The sequence below is a fragment of the Cyprinodon tularosa genome, unplaced genomic scaffold (genome assembly GCF_016077235.1).
Source record: "Cyprinodon tularosa strain WSP-4 unplaced genomic scaffold, ASM1607723v1 ctg1282, whole genome shotgun sequence".
NCBI classification, from domain to species: domain Eukaryota; kingdom Metazoa; phylum Chordata; class Actinopteri; order Cyprinodontiformes; family Cyprinodontidae; genus Cyprinodon; species Cyprinodon tularosa.
The window spans coordinates 30,454-51,589 of NW_024038095.1; the positions used below are offsets into that span (position 1 = coordinate 30,454).

At 37.9% G+C, this 21,136-nt stretch overlaps 1 protein-coding gene and 1 long non-coding RNA gene across 2 annotated transcripts; one reads left to right on the forward strand and one right to left on the reverse strand.

The window, feature by feature from the left end:
* Window positions 1–2,365: 2,365 nt before the first annotated feature.
* Window positions 2,366–4,696, reverse strand: LOC119777854. Its single transcript, XR_005279982.1, has 3 exons — window positions 4,379–4,696; window positions 2,795–2,819; window positions 2,366–2,703 (listed from the first exon to the last, which is right to left on the reverse strand). It is a non-coding gene; the product is annotated as an uncharacterized LOC119777854 (long non-coding RNA).
* A 5,308-nt stretch (window positions 4,697–10,004) lies between these two features.
* On the forward strand, window positions 10,005–19,157 carry LOC119777852 (C-type mannose receptor 2-like). The gene is made up of 5 exons (XM_038276861.1): window positions 10,005–10,087; window positions 10,530–10,613; window positions 15,130–15,510; window positions 15,664–16,026; window positions 18,294–19,157. The coding sequence occupies exons 2-5, from the start codon at window positions 10,580–10,582 to the stop codon at window positions 18,638–18,640; spliced, it is 1,125 nt and encodes a 374-aa protein (XP_038132789.1). The 5' UTR covers window positions 10,005–10,087; window positions 10,530–10,579; the 3' UTR covers window positions 18,641–19,157.
* The last annotated feature ends 1,979 nt before the right edge of the window (window positions 19,158–21,136 follow it).

Below are 21,136 nucleotides of genomic sequence, written 5' to 3' on the forward strand. Positions count from 1 at the left end.
TTAGCAAAGCCGAGGAAGCGCTGAAGCTGCTTCCGTGTCTCAGGCTTAGGCCAGTCAAGGACTGCCCTGATCCTTTTTGGGTCGAATTGGACCACACCACTTTCTAAAATAAGTTAAAGGAAGATAATAGAAGGCTTATGAAATTCATAGCTTTACAAACAGACGGCTTTAGGGAAGGCGTCGGAACACCAGACGTACATGGTGTTGGTGCTCGGCAAGGTCACAGGAGTAAATCCTGATGTTGTCAATGTAGATTAACACAAAGAAGAAGGACCGATCACTAATGCTTGGTAAACAGATGGGGATTTGCAAAGTCAAAAGGGCATCACCAGATACTGAAATTGACCCAGGGGGTTCTTTAACACTGTCTGCCCCCCCAAAACCACAACACCCAACCCCCACTCATTTTCCCAGTTAAGGGAAAATGACTATGTTCTGGAACAGCTCTGGTGCAAATGAGAGGAGAGAAAGACGATATCAAGGAGAGAAAGGACCGGCTGGCACATAGATCTGTCCGACCGGCTTTGTCCCCTGCTTTTTAATTGGTTATCTAACCGGTTCCATCCTTGAGAGACTCGTCGAGGGCTCGGTTAAACACCGTCTTAAGGGCACGCGGCTCCCAGCCAGCAGTTGCCACTAAGGAGTGGAACTCCAGAGAGAAATCAGAAACACAGCGTCCAAAAGGGCAAACAGTTAACAAGCGCAGGGTAAATAGATTTTTGGCTTTATCTGGGGTGCAAGTTCGTGGAGACTGATTGAAAATGAGCAAGCAATGAAATAAAAATCCTGCAAACTCCCAACTGTCTCATGAAAATGTCTACAGGCTGGGAAAGGAGGTTTCATTAGACTTTGACCTAGACAGATCTATTTTGTAATTTTGTATAGACAAGTGTAAACAAACAGAAATTTCGTTTAGAACAGCTCTCTAGACAATTTCATTTTTTAAAGTGCAGCCTTGATAAGGTAAGCAGCAGTTGTTGTTGAGCTGCTACTACTGCCTCCAGCTCCTGGAACACTCGCTTCTCCTGGCTCAGGGAAGGGAGAGGACAATGATGATGATGTTGTAAGGGTGGTAGCCCCCTGGGTTGAAGAGGCTTACGTGGTTGAAGCAGTAGTGGTGCCATCGGCAGGTTTAGCAGTAAAAGACAATGCTGGAGAAAGTGTGGAAGCCGGAGGTTGCCGGGAGGAGCCGGCTGAGGATGTTTCAGCATTTGGCAGGAAGGCATCAAGAGTGCTATCCTCATTTTCAGCTGCAGAGGGCTGTCCCTGTGATTGCCTGGGAACAGTCTGGAGCAGTCTTGGAAAGCAGGATTGATGGAAGCGGCGTTATGTGGGGATTTCTCTTTAGGTCGCAGTCAGCCCCCCCTCTGCAATCCCACTTTCTCCGTCTTGCGCATGACTTCTTCGCTCCGTTATTTTCTGCTGTTTTGTCGACATCCGTCCGTAGCACTCTGCAGCTTATTAAACGGTCAAAAATGTCAGTATTTAAAACATTTTGCGACCATATCTCCAGCAGGTGTGTGCCATACTAGATGCGGATTTGATCTCTAGTTCGTATCGTTTTAAGCGGCAAATTTTGTGAAACTGTCAAGAGTGGTTCAATGCGTGCAGCACAAAGCTGAATAATAACAATGGTCCTATTTTTTTTAAGTTTGGACACAGATTTTGTTTTATTACACTACCTAAAGCTGAAAAAAAATACAGCTCAGAAAAGGCATTGGGGATTATTTTAGCTTGAAAAGCGGCAGGTTCACTATTTTTTTTATAGATTTTTATGTTATTTTAGGTTTATAAATGTTACATTTTGTTATCTACACTATTTCTGAAAAAAAAAGTGGAAAATACTTGCTTCATAAATGTTTTGTGGCCACCAAAATGCCTCAGTGTTGTTCTATGGGTCTAATAGTTGAGTAAAAGCACTTGGCGCAATTTGGCACATTTGGAGAGATTTGGAGAAGCTGGTGAAACCAAAAGTTCAAATCCCGACAGCTCTGGAACTGTTGTAGCTAGAGGTGTGAAGTTTTCTGCATTTTTGGATGACATGATTTAGAACAAATGTAATGCAATGAAACATGCCTAATCTCAAGCATGTCTTCATTACAGCTGTTCAAAAAAGACCTATTATTTTAAAGAAAAAAATAAAAACTTTGGGTCATGTTTGAACTGATGCAGCTTGGGCTGTGTTTTACTCACCCAATTTTCTTCATTTTCTTTGTTTATATATTCAGAAACTAGAAGGTGTTAGTTTTCAAATGATGTATCACACATGTAATTTGGGCTTATAATTCCTAGTTTATTTACTTTTCCATTGCGTATGCAAAATAGACAAGGATTACTTTAAAATTGGTCCACATGCAGATCACACTTGGGAGGCAAAGGCAGTTTAAGGCGCTAATTAAATTAATGACAGGAGAAATAGAAAAGGGTTCTCCACAGCGAAGACCTGCCAAGGGAGTACGTGTGACCAGGGCTTGTTTGATCTACTGTTGAGAGGTAGGTAGTTAGACATAGCACAGGATAATGGTAGAGAGAGAGAGAGAGAAGTGCTTACCGCCAAGCATGGGGACCAAGCCAGGGGGAGTGAAGCAGAGAGACGGACCTAGTTTGTGGCTCCCAGCAGTAACTGAGAGGCTGGTGGGCAGGCCAGTGGCACAGAACAGGATCTAAGCAGCATGTGTGGTCGAAGTGGTAATCTGTGGACAGCTATAGGTGCAATGGGAGATCACGATGAGTCCTCATCCCGGCTTGGTAACACCAAAGGGAACTCAGAGTGAAATCCCAGAAGGAAGCCCACCTGCCCACCTGCCAAAGACAGTCGCCTCTGGAGAAGGGAGAAAGCAGAGAAGGCGGGGCCGGCTGTGTTCTGACAAATATAATCAACAAAATATTTTGTTCTGACAAAAAAAAGGTTTTAAGGTCAAACAAACTAAGTGAAACACCTATAAACTACTCAAATAAATAAAGTAATAACTTTGATTCAAATGCAAATTAGATCAGTCGATAAGGTGATAGCAAACTATGATGACAAACCTTGAAACCAATTCAATTTTGATTCATTTCAATTTATTTACAGGGCTCTTTCACAAGACATTTCATGCCACTTTATACAAGCATTTCAATCAGATTATGCAGTTAGATTGGTAAAACATTTAGGGTAAACTGGCTGATTGCAATAAGTTTCTGTCTTGCAGGACCTGCTTCTTCTGGATCTTTTGTGTAGACCAAAGATATTAACTTGTATACACCCATGGTAGACCTGGAAGAGAGGGGCCCTTGGGTGCACAAACCCTACATTCAATCCCCATATGAATTAGACAGTGACCATCAAAGCACCTAGACAGCCGTAGGGGTTATTGATTAAGTATCTAATGAAATATTTTTTTGCCAAAAAATCTGCTTCTTTGATTTTTATTGTGAATTGATTTGATCACGTTCTAAATTCTTCAAGATTAAGGATATCATTGCATAATTGTATTGATTATGGTTTTCAACCTTGATTTTCCCTTCTTCTTTGTATATATATTAGTTTAACTTATCTGAGTTTCACTAGTATACTCAAAGATTTTACATAAACTATGTCTGACTTAAGGTTGAATGATTTTTGTTAGTAAAGTTTCTTCCATATTATGTGCACTATTATCTGTTTGACGATGATTTGAGCTCTATGCACACTTTCATTTGTTGTTCTAACACACAACCATTTCAGAGCGTCTTCACATAAAAAAATATGCCAGTCCCAATATTATCTATCTAGAAAACATAATTACCACCCCTACTGGGATGGGCATTTAATTATATAATAATTGCACAACGGTATTCAAGCAGCAATGCAGCCTCAGTGTTTAGCAATGTTGTGATTTTATGTTCTTTTCTATTCCCAGCCCGCTGGGAATTTATGTTTCTGATACTTTAAGATGTTTATTGCCCTCCCCTGTATGGGTGATAAAATATCTTATTTAATCAGATATTATTTCAGCTGTTATATATTGTTTATGACACACTGTCCTACTAACTGTGTGTTAGAACAATAGATGAAAGAGTGATTCGAGCACTAATCATGGTCAAACAGTTATTTCTGCACATACATGGAATAGGCATCAGGATTCCACTAAATGACTCTTGGTCATACTTGGTAATGGAAATGTAAAGAGCATTTGAGGAACATATGAAAACTAATGTTATATCAGTGTTTAAATCCTTGGTGAATAAAGCTTGTCTAAGCTTTAGCAAAAGCTCAACACATATTCCTGTAGCATAGCGTAGCATGCAGTCCATTCTTTAACATCAATTAGCGTCTTCTTTACTCACTAGTAAACACTCGATATGATTAGCCTCATCAAAAGACACATTGCTTGTTATGTCCCTAATCGTGCCACACCTGCAAAGCTTTTTCCATGTCCATTTGGAAAGCTTGAGTTTCATCCAGTTTTGCAGCTCTGCAGTCAGGGGGTCTTTTCCTCAGTCTCACAGCCAGGGCATGGTCCTCATCCAGTTTGGCTCTAAAAGATCTGAAAATCAAGAAAAATGTGTTACAAAAGGTCTGTTTGCAGCCGTTCGGTTCTGAAAGGTTCTAACTTATCCTTGATGGTTCTGGGGATCTGGTTCCCCTGGGGCCCGCATCTCCACTGTGAGCCACAGTGGGCCCCAGCTTTGAGTGCAGGAGCAGAAGAGACCAGGAGCAAAAGGAGGGAAAAGTGAGGCTGGAGCAGAAGGGAGCAAAAGAGGCAGAATCCTGTGTGCTCTGTGGTTTTGTTCTGTCTTCACACAGAGGGGGGTAGGTTTTTCACACCTCTGGTGGCTTCCATGTGACTGCTTTGGCTGAAAAAGGGGGGGGGGCTGCAAAAGTCCCCCAGCTGTTATTCACCAAAGCTGCGTTTTTTCCTCTGGTCATCCTATCAAGATGAAATATGGACACTGGCTCCCAATGTCCAAAAAGTATGATCATGGCATTTGGCACAACAGCATGAATAACTGAGAACATTTCTACCTATTATTTTTTAAAACTTACACTTTTATTATTTTTTCACAGGTAAGTTATACAGCCATACAAGAGTGTTACATAAATCCGATGTTGATAATATGACATTTTCCATACAATAAACATCTTAGCATGACCTTAGTATCACATTTATAGACTCATCACCATACAGCCCTAAAACAAGGGTACTCTTTGGACAGGATGGCTAAAACCATATGCCAAAATACAAAATTGTTAGACTTATTTACATAAACAAAGCTTTTGCTGGTCCCCAGTGCAGGCTAAAAGTATTTTTTTTTTTAGTCTTAATGGGTAAGTTATCTTTTCCAAATTATACAATTCCCTTACTTTTTGATACCATAAGTCTTAGGAAGGTGGTTCCAATTACATCTACTTGATCGTAATGTATTTAAGGGCTGCTGTGAAAATGAAATTTAACAGACATTCTTTGGCCTTTACCTGCAAAACTTCTTGTATAATACCAAGTATAGCAACATTTATATCCTTTGCTATGATGTCTGGGAAGACACAGTATGATTTATAGCCCTTTACGTGTTGACATAGGAACAACAGATGTGTGTATGATTGTGTTCTTCAACACAAGCTTGGTACTTTAGGATCTATCTTGGTAACTACATCTGGGGATCCTGAAATACCTGCTAACAATTTTGCATTTAACTTCCCCCCATGTAATAGTTTGGAACTCGATGTGCCTCAGTCTAGACTCCCTCCCATGTTTCTCTGTCTCTGCCTCCCATCTATGTTTTGTCCAAGTGGGTTTGTTAAGGTTCATTTACAGAAGAACAGTATATAACTTTGCTATAAGTTAACTATCCCTTACCCCTTTACCCCTGGCTATTTGAATAAATAAATAAATACTTTTTTCCTATTTGTCTCTGTGTTAATATATCTATAACTATTTTAAACAGTTATTGAAAATACAAACATGGAAGTAATTTCCTTACTCTTTGTCTGTTTAGTAATTTCCTTAAAATATTTTTGATATTGTATTGGTGTTTAAACACTGAAATCCAAGGTACAAGCCAAAATATAAGTGAGGAGGAGGAGAAGACTGAAGAAACACATCAGTGGGAAAATTATATGGAGGATAAAATGGTGATGAAGGAGAAGAAGATTAAACCTTGAGCAGGAACCATAAAAAAAAAAAACAGGCAAGTAGAGGTTCAGAGTGCAGAACTGGATGGTGTAAGATTACTGTCATCGTTTTACAATTCAAATTCTGACACCTGTGTCTCACCTGCAGTATTTATGAAAAATTGTTAAATATTCCATTGAGATTCCATTCAGCACCAACGGTCAAAGAAAACTCTGTTAAAAGCAGGTCAAAGGATGCAAAGTAGAGCAACTGTCATAGTGCTCAGTCAAATGATGTTTTCCTGTAAACCAGACTTTTTTTCATAAAATCTAAAAATAGACACAATAGACACAGTCATCTCTCGAGGCAGGGTAGGTCAGCAAATGGTGTAAACAAATGTATTCATAAATTACTCTGTTTTATTTTATTAGTAAAATTGACCCAAAAAGTTTTTTTGTCTGTTTTTTTTCTAAAAACATCATTTCGGTGCTCAGCTACCACTCTTTTCCCTAGAATTCCAATTTCAGCGTTGTATCTTTGCCCTTTTTGTGAACATACACTTTGATAAGGGTTTTACTAACACTAAAGGAAGAGTTTGACAAAGAATTCTGACCAATACATTTCAGCCAGTTTAGGAAAGTTGACTTCAATGGTTTGTTACTAATCAGACAGGAAAATCAGCACCAGAGGGAGCAGTACCACCCCAGCAAAGCAGAGAACATGAACAAGATGAAGATCCCTCCATCATCTAAGGAGAGTCAGGCTGTGGCTGCAGAGTCCTGAAAAGAAATTAGACACAAGTGCAGGGCATTTAACTGCACAAGTACCCCATCCAGTAGAATCTCCTCAATTAAAAGTAGATAGGGTTTCTACTCAATCATTACTTTGTTGTTATGCATTGGAGGCAAGACCAATATAACAGCTTTTTCTATTGGACTAAAGATGCATGCAGCTTACAAAAGTGAATTAGCAGCTTACAACAGTGACCCTGGCTTAGACTTAGAAAATTTTATTGTCATTTTGTATTGGGAAAGTTCTCTTTCTACGTGAACTAGTTCAAAGTTCAGTTCACACATTTTAAAATGAACTAGTTCAGTTCATAGTTCACAATTCCAAAAAACGAACTAGTTCATAGTTCTTTTTTTTTTTTTTTCATATATTGCTCTATTACACCATAGCCTACTGTAGAACCACAGACAGCAATTATTTTATCAGTTGTAACACTGAAACTGTGCATCAGATTTCATCTTCATATCCAGTTTTGAATCCTTATCCAACCAGGGTTTACATTAGCATTGAGGGGACAGCATTTCCCCATTGTTGCTTTAATGCTTTGTTGCTGTCCATTCACTTCACACTAGTAGCAGCTGCAGCTTTCACCCCTACAGTATATTCTCAAAAACATCAGGAAAAATGTGCTGCTTGAATGGTCTTTTTTATGAGGAATTATTAAAAGAAAAATAGGAAAGTAGTCTTTAAGGTGCAAATGTTTTTTTTTTTTTTTTTAATAATTTTTTCCATTTGAAATTCCATTTCAATACATACTAAAAAGGAATACTGGAATCCTGGAAAATTATACCAGGCAGGTTTAACAAACAAGTTACATGGATAGTAAAACCCTCAAGAACAGGGGTCTTCTTTTCCAAACCAAGGACCCCCAAACTGATGGCGAGATGGAGCGGGGACCCCCTATTTATATATATTGTATGAAATTGTGTCCTATAGTCACTCTATTACAGATGGAGTAATGTAAAGAAATTAATTTCTCCCTGGGATTATTAAAGTTTTTCTGATTCTGATTCCTGGTTGATGGGACAGGTGTTGTGAAGGAAACGGTGCCCAGCTTGAAAGAGCTCCTGTGTGTCGCTGAATGTGAGCATTGATGACTGAAAGACATCTTCTGCCTCCATTTATCTGTTTACTACAGTGTGTTGATTTCATGTTAATGAGTATTTAAAGACATTTCAATTAGTGGGGGGGAAAAAAATGCAGGGGGGGAATATAAAAATATCAACTAACCCTGCAGACCCTCATGCAGTACCTCCGTAGACCCCCTAGGGGTCGCGGATCCCCTGTTGAAGACCTCCGCTCAAGAAGATTTTACTAACACAAACTGAGGGACCAGGCTGAGGTAGGAATTTAAGGTTACTGAAGTGCGGATTTTTTTACTGAAAGCCGGCGGGCAAACTTGTTGCCATCATCCTCACCGACCACCTGATTATAAAGCTGTTTTAAGTCGCCTCCATGCTGCTGTGGCTTCCACGCTGCATTTTGTTTTGATGACGCACGTGACTGTAGGCTACAACGCTGGTAGCTGCTGTTGCCAGATTGGGTGTTTTTCCCGCTACATATTAAGGCCTGTTTACGGTGTGATTTAGCCGGGGTTTCGCCTGGAGGGCTTTATAGAAATCTGGCAACCTATTGAACGGAGCTGAACTGAGAGAGCGTGCCGTTCACAGACGCCAGAATGAACGAGTTCACAATAACGTTCATCAGGCAGTAATGCAGTACGTTCAGTTCACGTTCGCCCAAAATATGAACGAGTTCATGAACTTTCGTTCAATGAACGCGTTCAGGCACAACACTGACACAGAGTATATTCAAAACTAAATGTCGATGAATACAGCTTACAACAGTGAATGAGCAGCTTAGAAAAGTGAAATGAGCATTACTATTTATAAAGTGAAGCAGTGATCAAGAATGTAAACAGCATAGGAGAAAAGGAATCCAGTTTAAAATAATGGTGCAAAAGGCATTGTAATGGAAAGATTCTCTGCAGTGCAAATTACGGTAGAGCATTGAGTATTGCTCTTTTTAAACAAGAAAATCCCAAAAATCTGTCTTTGTTTTGTGAAACAGAAAAACTGGCAACAAGTGACAAGCCTAAAATAGAAAAACACTAAATATGATTCCATGCATAATATTTTCTTGATTTGCAGCTTCATAAAACAAAAGCATAAAATGAAAGATTTTTTTACTACTAATTTTATGATACTATATGAAGAAGTTGGTTCCCTTAAAATATATCCATCCATATATTTTCCATCAAGCTTATTCCTGCAGGCGTTACAAGGGGAGCTGATACTATCTCAAGCTGTCAATGGGTGAGCAGAGGGGTATACCTGGACAGGTCCCCATTCTATCACAGGGCAACACAAAGATAAACAGGACAAAAACCTATTAACACACACTCACACCTAATGATAATTTAGAGAAGCCAATTGACCTAACAGTCATGTTTTTTGGACTGTGGGAGGAAGCCAGAGTACCCAGAGAGAATCCATGCATTCTCAAGGAGAGCATGCAAACTCCATGCTGAATGATCCCAGGCCGGGAATTGAACCTTTTTGCTGGTAGGTAGCAGTGCTACCCAAAGGGCAGCCTATGAAAATATATGATAACATAAAAATAAAGTACTCTCAACATTAAAATTGATTAAAAAAAAGATTCCTTTTACATTTTATAGACAAATTTATGAATGTAGATTTGTTTTTTCCAACTTTTATTGTCATTACACTGTCACAAGTACAAAGCAACAAAATAAACTCTCATTTAACCCATCCCCTTCGGGATCAGTGGGCTGTCATTGCGCGGCACCCGGAGAGCAGTTAGAGGTTAAGGGACTTTTGCTCAGGAACCCAGAGTGGCAAACTGTGGGAGTGAACCTCAGGATTCCAAGTGCAATGCCCTAACCACTGGGCCGCCACTCCTTAGTGATTTAAAATTATATGAAATGATATCACGTATGATTTACATTTTACCACTGTGATGACAGGTCTACGTGGGCTGCAACCCTTAGTGACAGTTGATGTCACAACGGGAAATGAATTCTGTTTGCTGTAGAATTATGTAAATAACCACCCAAAACAAACCAGAAAGCTATATTTTCCCTGCAATATTCAAACAATGTCCTTCTGTGTTTAGGGCAGCACGGAACATTTTGCTGCTGGCAGCCTTTGACTGAACATTAAGGATTAAGATTCAATTTAATATTACAAGGAACCAAATTATATGTAAGTTTTTTTCTGTTGAATTTTGGACTGCATCCTTCTAATAAATGTATAATAATGTCCATTGAAATTATTTTAATCTGAGCATATCTGTAGGGTATATTTTAATTGGTGGAATTTTCTATGAAAATGAACTGCTTACAAATATTTTATTTTCTGCAGTATTAATATACTTATGCAGACAAGCAGGGGCTTTATACTCTTCTGCTACCATGTGGGTTTTCACATTCAATGCATTGTTTTTAAATAAGAAACATTTATATTTTATTTATACTGTGACATTTTTAATTAATAGTGTATCAACAAAATTTTAAAGTTCTTTGAGATAAATTGCCTTTATAGTTTTCATGGTTCTTTGATTTGATAAATTTCTAATGTAGAAGAGTTTGATCATGTCTGCCGTTTATATAAAAGTTGTTTAAATATTTTGTATTATCCACTACAGATAACTAATCCCAACAAAAACGACATTAATCTCAGTCTAACGGAGCAGCTATGCTGTATATTCTTGTTCTCCTCATTCTAATGGGTAAGTGGTTCAACATACCTGAGATAGTTTTGAAGGTTTAAACTTGTAGCGGGAAAAATCTTAAAACCTGTGATGGTGATAGACTTTTGAATCTATTTAATATAGAACATATGGCATTGTGTAATGTACGTATTGTAAGACTATAGGCATCAACAAAAAAATGTAAAAACACAAAATAAATTTACCCTCCATGATAGAATCACCTCAAATTTTTTAAAATCCTTTCTTTATTTAGCATAGCTATTATTATTATTATTATCACAGTGGTGATCCTGGCAATTCATTTTAAAAGCTTAATTCAGATTTAAATGTTGAATAGAGCAAAAAAAAAAATTTGTAATCTATAATTTTCTGTTTTCTTGGTGTATAAATGCGATATGACTGAGGCTTTATTTCCTTTATCTAGCTTCATAGCAGGATAGGCAAGAAAAAAATGACACTCATTCAAGACCAACATGTGACACTAATAAAGAAAAAGTTTGTTTTTGATACAGGAACAGTTTAATGTCATTTTAAACCTGTGACACAATGCATGTGAGAACCCACAATACATTGTGAGGAAGACTGTAAAGCAGGGTTCCTCAATTCTGGCCCTAGAGTGCTGGGGTCTTCATCTTTTAGATATATCTCTGTTCAAGATACCTGAGTCCAATAATAAGGCCATTAGCAGGATTCAGGAGAACTTAACTGCATGCTGAACAGTGTTAATTTTGTCAGCTTTTTTAATTTAGTCTTAGTCTTAGTCACAAAGACAAAAATCAATTTTAGACTTAGTCATATTTAGTCATTGCCTTCCCTATTTAGTCTTAGTCAGAATGACGAAAATACATTTTAGTCTTGGTCAAATTTTAGTAATCTTTGTCATTTTATTCAACACTGTAAATAATAAGAACTTCTCCACACACTGCTTCTCTTTTTAACATATATAAGACACTGTAAAGAATAAAACTTCTCCACACACTGTTTTTTTCTCTATTTTATTTATATAACACTGTGCAGAATAGAACTTCACACAATGATTCTCTTTTTAACCAGAGATGGCAAAAGTACTCACTTTCCATACTTGAGTAAAAGTACAGATACTTGTGTTAAAAAATACTCTGGTAGAAGTGGAAGTACTGATTAAACTTCTTTACTCAAGTAAAAGTAACAAAGTACAGGCTTGTAAATTTACTTAAAGTTTAAAAGTAAAAGTAGAAACCACTTTTTCATGCCGTTGCCTACATTTTAAATGGATGTCTGCCAATAGGACTAGATCTCCGTTGTGTTCATTTTCAATCATCTCGTCATCCATACTACTACGCTAACGCCACCGCCACCAAGCTGCAATGATTTGCCGCGAATGAATACCACCGAATCTGTCGATTCATCTTGTAGTGGTGCGTCAAATGCAACGTAGATTCCCATCCAATTAGATTGAATTTGGTATTGATGACGTGAAAAATAATAACGGTAACTCCATTGAAATGATTTAAAACTAAAGTAACAAGCCAATTTTTTAAAATGTAAGGAGTAGAAAGTACAGATATTTGTGTAAAAATGTAAGGAGTAAAAAGTCGCCATAAAAATAAGTAGTAAAGTAAAGTAAAAATATCAGAAAAATCTACTTGAGTACAGTAACGAAGTATTTGTACTTCGTTACTTCCCATCTCTATTTTTAACATATATCACACTGTACACATTGAACCTTTTATCAGCTTGTTTCATCATATCCACAAAGTCTTCACCCTCAAACAGACTTCCCGTCCTTCCCCAACGTCTGATTTGGCTGTAGTGTCACTGTGTCAGGTATCTACTGTAGTTGGGAGGAAGAAATTTAAACGATTAATATCCAGTGTATCAGCAGAACATCTTTCTTCTATGACAGAGAGAGACAGACGGATACAGGCACAGGAAGGGAAACACACACATTCACAAGCATGCACGCGCACACACATACACTCACATCCGTTCATACTACTACAGGCCCACTCGTTCCTTACCTTCTTCCATATGGCAGCATGTTGGCACCTCAGATGTCACTTGAGATTAGTTTTTTTCTTCCCTGACATTTTGAAGCCGCAGAGTCTTTGGTGGTGTCCTTACTCCGGCGTTGTCCTTTGCGTTGTAAACAAAACGGCTCCATACATCCAGGCTTTGTTTGCGCTCAGCTCTGTACACTGTACACCGGTATCCGAGCCCCACGCAATGACTGTGAAGTTGAGCTAGGAGTATAACCCCTGTGCTACTACTGACTGAGCAGCGCGAGGCACTGTGGGATACGTGCAGTGTAGAAACAAACAGGGCAACAACACCTAATCTTCTATGAAGCTCAAGAAAAACATATATTAACAATTACAAATTACAAATTAATTATAAACGATTACATTCTTTAATATCCATTCATCAATGGTTCGTAAGTATCGTATGGTCTTAGTCTCGTTAACTAAAATCATTTTCTATTTTCATCATATTTTTATTTTTTTATTTTCGTCATCGTTCTGGTTGACGAGATTAACAATGATGCTGAGGTGGTAATTCAGCAATTTGATTCAGATGTGAAAGCAGGGACACATCAGAAATGTGCTTTACACCTAAACCTCAAGGGATGAAATCAAGCCTGATTAAGAGAAGGTAAAACAATCTACAGGTCCACCAATTGAAAACTTTTGTGTTTTCAGTATAAAATAAGACAAGATACAACAGTACAAGGTATTATATGATCAGGGGCGTGCATACATAGACACTAGGTGGTGCTAAAGCACTAGGAAGTTTGCCCTTTATCAACGAAAATTCCCTTTTGAAACTCGTTTTTTTTTATTATTATTAATATTATTAAGATTTTACTGAGGTCGGTTTTGAAATGATATTTTGAAAACCTGAGCCATTAAAAACGACTGAAACAATGCCCCGAAATGAGCCACCTCCTTGCGCACACCCGACCAGCCTATCTCTCTTCCTCTGGGCAGGGCATGCCAGATGCGCAGCCTCATAGCAGTTCAGTAAACCTCTTCAGATAGCAGGAACGGTCGCTGACAGATTGCTTATCCCGTGCCCCATTAGCCAGGTAATATACAGATAAAGCAGAATAATTTTGTTGTGCAGTAAGATGTCTCATTCAGCAGCACCAAACAAGCATTTTTGCCGACTGGTCCCCTGATAAACTAGTTAGGCTAGATAAAGTTTTACACTGTAGCCCAAGTCAATGACAGATAATATGAGGACGACCACATAGGCTACAAATAATTTCGGTAGAGTTTGCAATTGCAAATCTATGTGTTAAGACAAACGTTTTCTGTTGTATAGGTTTTGTTAGGCAACATAAATAAACACATTTTGGTCTCTTTATTGTCTTAATTGTAAATTGATTTAGTAATTGCAGCACAATGCCAAGAAAGGAGGGTTAATCATATTGAAAAATCTTAAAAGCTGTTCACATTTTATTTTTAAGTGGTTTGTACAAAATCAGCAGGTATTAAAAAAACTATTTTGTAGGCTACCATAAGTCATATCCATGTGACAAGACTTCCAGTCATGCCCTAATAGCCCATTATTTAAACTAATGTGGCATATTTGTTAAAGCTATTATTATTATTATTATTATTATTATTATTATTATTATTATTATTATTATTATTATTATTATTATTATTATTATTATTATTATCATCATTATTATTGTTATGATGGGTATTATTATTATATTGTAGCCAGTCACAGAAAAAGACCAGGATGAGGGAGAACAGATGGATGAGGGAGAACAGATGGGTGAGGGAGAACAGATGGGTGAGGGAAAACAAGAAGATAAGCCAGATGAAAGAAGAAGAAAGATGAGTAAGCTTCTTTTTTCCCATTGAAAACTCACGTTTAGAGAATGTTACAAATAAGTCAAAATTCATTCAACATGCATGTGTATTTTTTTTTATAATTAAGTGTTCCACGTGCGCTAAAAAGCACCCTCCCCGACCCCCCTCCTGAGCACCTGCCCCCCAAAATGTCTGTGCACGCCTCTGTATATGATAATATAAAACATAACTTTTTTTTTCACTGTAGAAACGAGTAATGCAAATTTTACAAAAGATTAATGTATTATACGGTTCCCTATACAGCGTATGAGATTTCCAAAAGGTTTGGAAGTTATGTACAGTAGTAGTCATTCAAAATGTATGCATTTTCCTTGATAAGCTCTTGGCTGGTCCCCTACAATTCCTTTTTAAACATCAATATTTAAACTAAAACATTCATTCTGTCATGATTTGTGGATATTAATATCTAAACATAAGCGTTATCTCCTTGTCAGACCCTGTAATCCAGTGAAAGGGTGGAGTCAGAGTAATGAAATATGTAAGAGGTGGTCACTCCAGTGGCTGGAAGTTAGAGGGGATTTTGCTGGGAGTTGGAGGGAGGTGGGCTGCCATTTGGATTGCATTTGACTGGGAAGGGCCATTTTGAATGGCTGCTACTGTATGTGGTCAAAAATATATTTAACTAGGATCTGTATTTCTTTGTTTTAAGACCATATTTCTTTTTCTTTAAGACCAGAGCTGTTTGATGGTAAGTCAGCTCTATGAGTATCTCTACATTAATGAGGAAAAGACCTGGACTGAAGCTCAGCAGTACTGTAGAGAGAAACACACTGACCTGGCCACAGTGTCTAACATGACAGACATGAAGAGACTCCTTAGTACCAGAGCAGGACACATGAAGGAAGCTTGGATTGGTCTGTATGACCAGACAGATGGTGACAGAACATGGTACTGGTCTCTGCCTGGAGTGGAGTTCAATGAAAGTGAGACAAACTGGAACGAAAATGAACCAAATAATGTTATGGCAACTCAAAACTGTGGTATTATATGGAGAGATCGAAAATGGGGAGATGAGTCCTGCAATAAACATTTCTATTATCTCTGCTACAATGGTATGAAAAAAATTCCTGATACTGCTAATTTAGAGATATTAGTGAAAATATGACAAACCGTGGGGGGAAAGTAGTTGGAAAACAATTGACAGTTAAATGATCTAAAGAAGTATTATTATTATTTCCCTTGTTTTTTGTCTTTTTACTTCACAGAAACTAATGCGTTAAACAAATTCTACTTAAGTAATGAAAAGAAGACCTGGCTGGAAGCTCAGACTTACTGCAGAGAGAAACACACAGACCTGATCAGTGGACTGGACCAGCTAGAGAATGAACAACTAAAAGATACATTTTTTTTTTCCACTCTTGATCAAAGTGAAAGATACATATTTACTGGTCTGTTCAGAGACACCTGGAGGTGGTCAGATGAAAACAGTTTCTCTTTCAGACACTGGAACCTAAAGTTTGACAACCAAATATACAACAGTGGTCAATGTGCCATGACTGTGTTTAATGATGGAGGCAGATGGAGGAATGAGACATGTGAAAAGAAAAGACCCTTTATCTGCTATGATGGTGAGTTCTTTTCAAAATTTGTACAGATGTCGCTGTTCTCTTATCATTGTGTGAATGATGTATTTTGGTTATGATTGTGTTCATGAAAATAATCATATTTGAATATTATAATTTGTGTTAGTATTTTAATTACATTAAACACAACATATATATGTTTTTTTTTTTATTCCAGGGAATTGTGATTTTTTTGGATTCTAGAAGATAATATTAAAAATCACTAAATTTACCACAGACTTTAGATGTTCAAACATGTTTTTGACTTAGGTTTCTTTAACCACTGGTAATTGTTGATCATTATAATTACTTACCGCAACTGGCAACTAGTAGTTATGACTGAAAATGACAATCAATGTAATTGCATTATCAAATCATTAAATCAAGTAAGGTTTTGTGCCGATCACTCCTCTAAGATAAGCAGAGACATGCATCTTTTCATTAAAGGAATAGTACACCCAAAACATGATTAGCCTTCATTTTCTACTCACCCCCATGCTGAACAACACCCTGGAGTACTTTTTTGATATCTCAAATGCATCTGGAGATCTGGGAGGCTTCTTGCTGTCTGCTGACATTCAAATAATGGAGGTCTATGGTGCCCGAGACAGAAAGGTCCATAAAAGTCCACAAAAAACGTGTCAATATTCCTCCATACTGCTCGTTCAATGTATTCCAAGTGTCCTGAGTGGGTAGCATCCAGAATTTACTCGAAACGAAGTCATTTAGAATGTTTTTAGAGCATAAACAGTGGTGTATAGGATTTCCTGAAAGCGCGCACATGCGCGCTCACGACGCTACGGAAGCCGGCAGACCAAACCAGCGCATTCAGCTCGGCAAAGAACTCATGCTCTTCCTTAACACTGAGGTCCTCAGACATTTTTCTTTCGTTGTTTCTTTCTTTGCACAGGTAAACAGCACGTTTCGTCTTCTGCGCTTGCATTATTGGCAGAGCAGACGCTGAATGCGCACTTTCATCTGGTTTGGTCTGCCGGCTTTCGTAGCGTCGTGATCGCGCATGTGCACGCTTTCAGGAAATCCTATACACTACTGTTTATGCTCTAAAAACATTCTAAATGACTTTGTTTCGAGTAAATTCTGGATGCTACCCACTCAGGACACTTGGAATACATTGGACGAGCAGTATGGAGGAATATTGACACGTTTTTTGTGGGCTTTTATGGACCTTTCTGTCTCGGGCACCATAGACCTCCATTATTTGAATGTCAGCAGACAGCAAGAAGCCTCCCAGATCTCCAGATGCATTTGAGATATCAAAAAAGTACTCCAGAGTGTTGTTCAGCATGGGGGTGAGTAGAAAATGAAGGCTAATCATGTTTTGGGTGTACTATTCCTTTAATGCTGAAATTTATGGAACACAATATTCAACAAAAAATTGTATTAGAAGAAAGCAACTAAAAAAAGGGCACTAAAATAAGAAATATTGATAAGCACTGTTTATAGACATACTTGTCAAATATCTGTATAATGATACATTCACACTGAATGTGCTTTGCGTGGCAAAGAAGCTCCGGCTGCTTCATTTTTGATGTTTGCAAACATTAAGGTCAGACGCACGTCTCGAGCATCTTTGATGTACCTTAAACACGTGCAGTAGTGTTGTCCTACTGGTTTTAATTGCAGAGAGCGGCTTTGCTATACCTATTTGCTGTGATGAGCTGGTAAAATGTAGTTTTAATATATTTTTAAGCGAGAAAGTACACCTAAAACCTTATCTGTGCAGTCAGTTAATCAAGATTACATTCCTGCCCTAAAATATTATTTTACTGTCGGGGCCGCTTAGATCTCCTCAAACCTGCATCATTGAGAATTGCCAGCAGCAGCTGTTAGTCCACTACTGTTTGTCACAGCTGGAAGTAGATGTTGCCATTTTGCAGGTATATGGTACAAACTGCAGGCATCACAATAATAACAGCGAACATATTTTGCCGACAGGTTTCATCATTTTAAGTTACTTTAGGCATTAATAAACTGTTTCATAGGAGTGATCATAGCAATCTGCATCAGCAGTGCTGTGTCTGTCTCCCTGCCAGCTCAGAAATCGGCTTCTCTGATTTTTGATGTGGCGCATCCAGCAGCAACAGTACAGCATATGCTGCTTGTAAATCACGTCACACAACCTTTGACCTTGCAAGTAAACCAACTGCTTCTGCTGTTTCAATCGCGTGCGTTGTGAACGTAGCATAAGGAATAAAGTTCTAAGTAATATCTTGCCACATCATGGGTTAATTCATATTCATGTCGTAAAACAGATAAAGTGATCCTGGTCAAAGAAAAGATGAACTGGGAGGATGCGTTATACTACTGCAGAGATCACTACCATGACCTGGTCACCATCACCAGCCTGGATGAGCAGAGATGGATCCAGGAGAAAGCCAAGAAGGCCTCGACTGATTATGTCTGGATGGGACTGCGCTACACCTGTACTCTGGATTTCTGGTTCTGGGTCAGTGATGAGGTGGTCAGGTATAAGAACTGGGCCTCAGGGGAACCAGTGGATGACTGTGACATGTCTGGAGCCATGGAGACAGGAGGAGGACATAAGTGGAGGAAAATAAATGATCTAGAGGAGTTTAATTTCCTCTGTTCAAAGTCCTAAAGCTCGTTATTCTATCTGATGAAAGTCTTTTTAATTCATTTCACTACTTCTTCAGTTCCTTAGTATGTATTAATTCTATAGACTTTATTTCTAGTAATCTTGCTCTGTATTGTAGACGCAGACGGTTAAGAAGTGCTTTTAGTTTTTATTTTTCAAGCTTCATATGACTAACATTACGTAGAAGTATCACAATGTGCCTTATGGTAACTACCTTAAACTTTAAAATGTGCTTTGTTTATTTTATTCATTTGTCAATGTATATCTTTAAAAAAAAATATCAAGGCTTTAAGGCTTTAATACAGTCAGAAAAATAAAATGTTATACTGTTTTAAATGTAAATTTCCATTTTTTCCACCTCCCTTTTTATGGTTAAAACATTCATACATTCACAACAGATGGAAGAGGCCACAATGATATAGGATTGAAAAGAAAAGTTCTACATCAAGCATGCAGGAAACAAGGGGGGGGGGCATGCTAATTAACTGAATCTCTATGACCCAATGAAGATCTATTCTAATAGATGTTCTTTACCTCCTAAGACTGTCGGGCTGCTACTGTTTCTTTTTCTATAAGGTTATCCATTGAATTGTTTATTAAAAATTCTATGTCAAAATATACCTTTTTGTGTGGTAGTTTTAACCTCCAGCCTTATATTTATTGTCGGCACGTCTTTACAGTTTCATACAATCAGAATTTGTTTTATTTATATTAAGTAATTATCCTTTTTTTTTTTTTAGAGTTGATAGGAATTTTTCACACTTAAGAGCAGCAGTACTTGATCATATTTTTTACTAAAGTTAAACTGAAAATAGTAAAACAACAACTAATACAGCTTATAAAACTATTGAATAACAAAATCAAAAAGAACTTGTTCAAAAACTTGAAAACAGACATCATGGTCCTCCCCCATGGTGCAACTCCAGATGGTGTCACCCAATCAGCCATTCAAGCATTTGGTGTGTTCAAATTCGTTGGCTACATCCTTCGAAGGACCTGACCTACCTGGAATGGATCCTGTGAAGGCCATGAAAATAAGGAGGCTGGAAGAATTCAGCTATAGATTGGAACAGGTCACCATTTCTTTCTTCAAATATTACTCAAAAAATATAAGTAGTTATTACCCACCTCTGACTACATCTTTTGTAAACCGTGTGTAGTTATATTACATATATATATATATATATATATAGCTATATAGTTATTTATATTCTGTTAATGGAAAATAGAGAAAAGTATTTTAATTGCAGGCGGTTTCTGTTTAATTTGAAAAATTATTAGTGAGTGGCGCAGAAAGTCAGTTTCCATTCTTAGGCTTTAGGTTAAGGTCAAAATGGTCAAAAAGTCAAAATGCCTGGTCAAGGTTTTGTCCCTCTCCATCCCTGGATATATATACAGATATCTGATAACCACTCTGTGGCTTTATTAAAAACAGAAGCAGGTTCATCCAAAGCGTGTTTCACTGGTTAGATAAATAATTGTCTGCTGGTCACTATGATCAATGTAATGCACAGGTTTGTATGATTTTTCTCTGGTCCATGTGGTTGTTTTGAGCTGCAGGGTTTCTATACACCCATTACTGCTGAGCTTTAAATAATTAATACAATTTTTGCGAAATGTTCAGAAAGGGTATTTACTTGTATACTACAGTGTGCTCAAACTGGCTTCATAAAGGGAAGGCATTCATTCACCAGTGCACACAGGTTAATTACATCTATTAGAATATTGAGAGAATAAAAACATAAAAGATTAAATAAGTTGCAGTTAAGCATTTGAATGTTAAATGGAAGTCCTGATTTCCATCTCTGCACAGATTTGTTTGGCCTATTTATTAATCAGGCTCACAGAAAAAGCAGGTGCTTGATACAGAGAACGAGAGGCAGAGAGAGGAAAACAGCGAAACACTGTGGCGTAATCAGACACTGCACAGAAACTGAAGGAAAATGAGTTTCTTAAAACATTACTTTAAGGAAAGCATGCAAACAGGTAGCCTCGTGAGACCATCCTGATCTCGCGAGCTTTAAAGATTTTACTCGCTAATCAGTCTGGCTGCTCTTCGTTGAAGAAAATTTGGAGCCGTTCACCAAACGAACGTCCCATCAGCGTTGGCTTTCAGGCGGGTTGAGGTGTGACGCAACAAGCGCGACAGTTCAGTCTAAAGAACATGGCGGCTTCAGCTGATGAAACTAGCGTTAGCGTGGCTATCGAGCAAGTTTTATCGGAATTACACTGTATTTCTTCACTGAAAGAAGAGCAAAATACTGCTCTGGAGACTTTTCTCAGAGGAAAAGATGTTTTGTTTCAGAGGAAAAGTATATTCGCCCCTTCCCAAAATTACTTCAACAGAAGGTTTCCAGATGGATATGAGGAGCAAATCCATCTGGCGGAGTCAGGTTAGCAAACAGGTTGCATTTAGAATAGTAGAAGTACAATGAACTAGGTATTTTAGGTTGTGCTCACTGGAGCTTTATTTGTAGAGTAAACTTATATGACAGTATT

What these genes read in the sequence shown, in the direction of transcription:
- LOC119777852 (XM_038276861.1), top strand. Translation starts at nt 10,580, where the DNA reads ATGCTGTATATTCTTGTTCTCCTCATTCTAATGG. An exon ending in CTATTATCTCTGCTACAATG is followed by an intron (nt 15,511 to 15,663) that starts GTATGAAAAAAA and finishes TTTACTTCACAG; the next exon opens with AAACTAATGCGTTAAACAAA. An exon ending in ACCCTTTATCTGCTATGATG is followed by an intron (nt 16,027 to 18,293) that starts GTGAGTTCTTTT and finishes GTCGTAAAACAG; the next exon opens with ATAAAGTGATCCTGGTCAAA.